The 4,469-nt window shown below is 37.3% G+C and overlaps 1 protein-coding gene across 1 annotated transcript; it reads right to left on the reverse strand.

The window, feature by feature from the left end:
• Nucleotides 1-306: 306 nt before the first annotated feature.
• Nucleotides 307-4,120, reverse strand: LOC124834704 (Protein kinase superfamily protein). The gene is made up of 7 exons (XM_047309469.2): nucleotides 3,180-4,120; nucleotides 1,812-1,916; nucleotides 1,583-1,705; nucleotides 1,325-1,495; nucleotides 1,079-1,208; nucleotides 777-986; nucleotides 307-669 (listed from the first exon to the last, which is right to left on the reverse strand). Exons 1-7 carry the CDS (start codon nucleotides 3,773-3,775, stop codon nucleotides 523-525), a joined length of 1,482 nt encoding a protein of 493 aa, XP_047165425.1. The 5' UTR covers nucleotides 3,776-4,120; the 3' UTR covers nucleotides 307-522.
• Between the last annotated feature and the right edge of the window lie 349 nt (nucleotides 4,121-4,469).

Here is a 4,469-nt window from a genome sequence, read left to right on the forward strand (position 1 = left end):
GATATTTCATAATGGTTAGCCGGCAATGAGAAAAGGTCCATTTCCCACAAGCATACAACTTTGGGGAGTTGGCAATGATGGTGCAATCTAATTGCATCTTTCTAGATAGCTGGATGGTGGGTCTGCTGCTCAACGAGCATATTAAACTGGGGCCACCAATTGCACTCAATATGCTAAGCAATCCAACCATCTTATGATGGGGCCAAGATGATTACTAAAAACCAAAGTGCATGAGCCGAAGGAAACTCACTCAATTTGATTGAAAGTACTTTTAATGCTCATCTAACATTGTCCTGTGAACAGATAGGTCATAAATTTTTTACTTTATAATAAGGAATCAGAGTATACACTTGAAAATGAATCCCAAATTAGGGTTGATAACAACACTGGAAACTTACATAATAAAGAAAAAAATGGGAACACGGCTTTCATTTTTTAAATTGAGCTAGACATAAGAATTGACAAACTAACAGTAGAGACCAAAAAATAAGCACGTAGTTCTATTTAATTATCAGCTTGTTATCATCTCCATGTAGTGGCCTGATGATTATTTCTACTACTACTAGCATCTTCACTTTGATCAGTGACACCATCTGTTCTCTTGTCTAAATTTGAGTCCTTATGTTCATTTTGATAGGAACGAGAAGAATCTCCATCAGTTTTGTGTTCCTAAGACAGGAAAGGGAAAGAAGTTTATGTGGGTAGCATATTGAATGACATTGATTTATTTTAGTCAAATAAAGTATAAGTTAAAATTAAGAAGGTAAAGAACATACATTGTGGAATAACATGTCGTCTGCCTCAAGCATGTGGATCACATGTCCCATCTTTGGTCTCTTTGTTGCATCAGGATCAACACACCGAAGAGCAATCAATAAAGCACGTTTAAGAGCCTTTGAAGCTGGCATCTCAGGGAGCTTAGGATCAACTACTTCCTCAGATTTTCTATTCCCGACCATAGTCTTCAACCATTCTATTAAATTAACCTGTAATTGTTCCAACATGCATAGTTAGCCCAAAAAAGAGAGAAGATGGCAGATATGTTAGCAGTTGTCTTTTCTTGGTGATGGCATCTAACCTCTCCTTGTGGTCTAGCATAATCAACAGGGCTTCTTCCAGTTATTATCTCCATGATAAGGATTCCAAAGCTATAAATATCACTCTTCTCAGTCAGCATTCCAGTGCAGGCATATTCTGGTGCAACATAACTACCAAAAGAGAAAAGAGAGTCACTATCTTTTGACTACAATAATCATCATACAGGAACTGAAACTAATTCTAATTTGGTAACAGATAGGAAAATGTTTGGTTTATTCATACTAACCCAAATGTTCCCATCACTCGAGTTGTGACATAACTATTCTCAGAACACAAAAGCTTGGCAAGTCCAAAATCAGAAACCTTGGAGTTCCATTGGCGATCAATGAGTATGTTGCTTGATTTCACGTCTCGGTGAACAACTTTTGGCTCGAGACCCTCATGAAGATAAGCCAATCTGAAAAGATAAACAAAAGCACATGATCAATACAATCAAACATCACCATGGATTCCAATCTACGAAGGTTTATAACAAATTCGGTACCCTCTTGCAGTTCCCAAAATAATGTTCATGCGTATGTTCCATGTCAAAGGGCTGACAGGTCCGACATCCCCATGCAACCATTGTTCTAGATTACCATTGTCTACATATTCATACACAAGCATCCTGTGAAAACAATACCACACTTCAAATCTCACATCTCATCAAACCAAACAGAGTTTATAGCATCAATTTTTATTTTTCTTTAGTTTGTAAGAGAAGATATCGATACCTGTAGGCTCCCTCAACACAGTATCCAAGCAACCGAACAAGATTTTTGTGTCGCACTCTACCAATAGCTTCTACTTCTACTTTAAATTCTTTCTCAGCTTGGCCCCTGAAAAAAAAGTTTAACATGAATTACTTGTTTTTAAGATAAAGACAGGCACAAGACCAGGAACATGGAACCACAAGATAGAAATATGAAATAGTCAATCCAATATGAGAGAGACTCTTAATAAAATACATTAGAGTACAAAACTCCAAGAAATGAAATACTAATCAATTTGGTAGGAAGAAGGAGATCAAAAGAAAAATTATTCTTTTCTTCACACGAGTGACTCACTTCAAGGATAACTTCTAGCATACCAGACAAGGATAACGCAAAAATAAAAGTTAAAAAGTAGAACACTGGTTAAAGTAAAAGAAACAAACACTGGCCTACAGCAAAAAGCTGGTATCATTGGCGAGGATATATAAGGTTGGTTGCCACCAGGACAATCTTTGAAGAGAATAACGAACAGCATGTCTAAATCATTTCAATTATAATAGAGACAATTGAATATTTACAAGTAGTATTTTCAAGCAAAATTTTACTAAACTTGTTTGCAACCAAAAAGAACACGACAAAAAGCAAATCATTTGCTTTTGTCCTTCCCCAGATTCACAAATCAACGGGCAACACAGGGTTGAAAAATCACAAATGAAAATTTTTTCATCATGTGAGCCAAATTAAGAAAAAAGCCAGTTCACACAGGGGAACCAATATTTGAACACTCATCACACAATATCCATCTGTAGGATACAGAATCACCAGAAAATATTGACATCAACAAACACAAATAAATTAGACAATTATTTTTTCCTGAGATTTCTGAAGACCATTCCAACATCCAACCAAAGCATCAAACTTGCAACAAGGACTAATCGAGACAGAATAAAAGTCAAGCTATCATGTTACAATAAATAATACATCTCACAGTGGTAAAGTCTTCTACAGTGTCATCCATTAACAAATTATCATGTATAAAAAGTTTGTTAACTTCTATAACAAAAATCATATCAACAATAATTTCCGACTAATTATGTATCTGTTAAACTCAACTTATTATATGATAAATATATTGACTTTTACAGAAATTGCCCAGTTGAACCTTGATCATCAGCTAATCATGAGTTCAATCAGGCTACCTTAAACTACCCTCCCCTTCACCACACCTTCAACATTGAGAAGAATCTTCAAACACTAGTACATGTTAGTTATTTTTTTTACAATAACTACCTTGTAAGCTATATTTATGAAAATTATAGTTGAGAGTAAAAGTCATATTCATGAAAGTTTCCAATAAGCACAGAAATTATACTAAATAAAAAGACATACTTGTTATTCAAGAGGTTCTTGACAGCAATTTTGGTACCATCATTGAGCACCCCATGATAGACAATGCCATAGCCACCTTCACCAACCACGTTTTCCGGACACAACCCTCCAGTGGCATCCTCAAGCTCCCTCAGAGTGTACCACCTCCCCCACCCAAGATGAGAAACCTCAGGCCCAAGCCCTAGCCCACCAACACTCCCACTTCCAAAAGACGACGTCGTTTCGCAACCACTCCCCATCGTTCCCTTACTCTCCTCACTCGAAACCCTATCGCAGTGGACAACCACCCGGTGTTCCGCCTTCCCCATCTCCACCTGGATCTCCGGCGCCTTCGCCGGAGGCCGGGGCATGTGGGATCCAGGAAGGTGCACTATAGTATGAATTTCCTTCGCCGCTTGGGCGGATCCGGCGACCTTATAGCCGGCGACAGAACGGCGGCGGTTCCGACGAGATACTAGACAGAGAGAGAGGAGGAAGAGCGTGAAGACGATGAAGACGCCGATGAGGATTCCGATCACGACCCAGAGACGGAGCCCGAAGATAGAAGTGTGCTTGGAAAGTTGCGTGTTCATGAAAGCTCCGTCGAAGATTGACATTGCTGCAGACTAAAGAGGACAATGGGTCGCCGGAAAAGTAAGAAAAGAGTGAACTTTCCGGCACACGGCGAGGTTCTAGGAAGCGGGTAGCATTTGCTTCGCCGGAAAATTAAGACAAGGGAGGATTTTCCGACGCCGGCTACGCGGTAAGGGTGAAGTGAAGAGATGAAAATCAATGCTTTGAATGAAGGAGAAGAAAAGAGAAAGAAAAAAGAATGTGGGGTTGTAAGAAAATGAGATCAATAGAAAATTTAGCAGCATGAAAGGAAGTCTGTAAAAGAGAGAGACAGACAGACAAAAAAGGTTGAGTGATGAAGCCAGCAAAGAGTGCTGATGAAAGGGTTTCATGTTGGTTGTGTACTCTTTTGTTTTTGTTTTCTTTCTCATACAACAACATCAATAATAATAATAATAATAATAATAATAATAAATACAGAAAAAAAGAACGTTATACTCTTTTCCAATTTCTCTTTATAACATCTTTTTAGTATTGTATGAAAAAAATATAGGTTAAATATGTCTGTGCTCCACTAAAATAGATTAATGTTTGTTTATAGTTTTTAAAATAACTATTCGTATTTTAATCTCAAATTTATATAATTTTTTTATGTAGACTTTGCCCCTTACAATAAATAAATTATTTTTCATCTTTCTTTGATAACAATAAAGGACAAATTTATTTGTTTTTAACAGA

This window comes from Vigna umbellata, chromosome 4 (genome assembly GCF_029865625.1).
Source record: "Vigna umbellata cultivar VRB3 chromosome 4, Vumbellata_1.0, whole genome shotgun sequence".
In the NCBI taxonomy this organism is placed as follows: Eukaryota; Viridiplantae; Streptophyta; class Magnoliopsida; order Fabales; family Fabaceae; genus Vigna; species Vigna umbellata.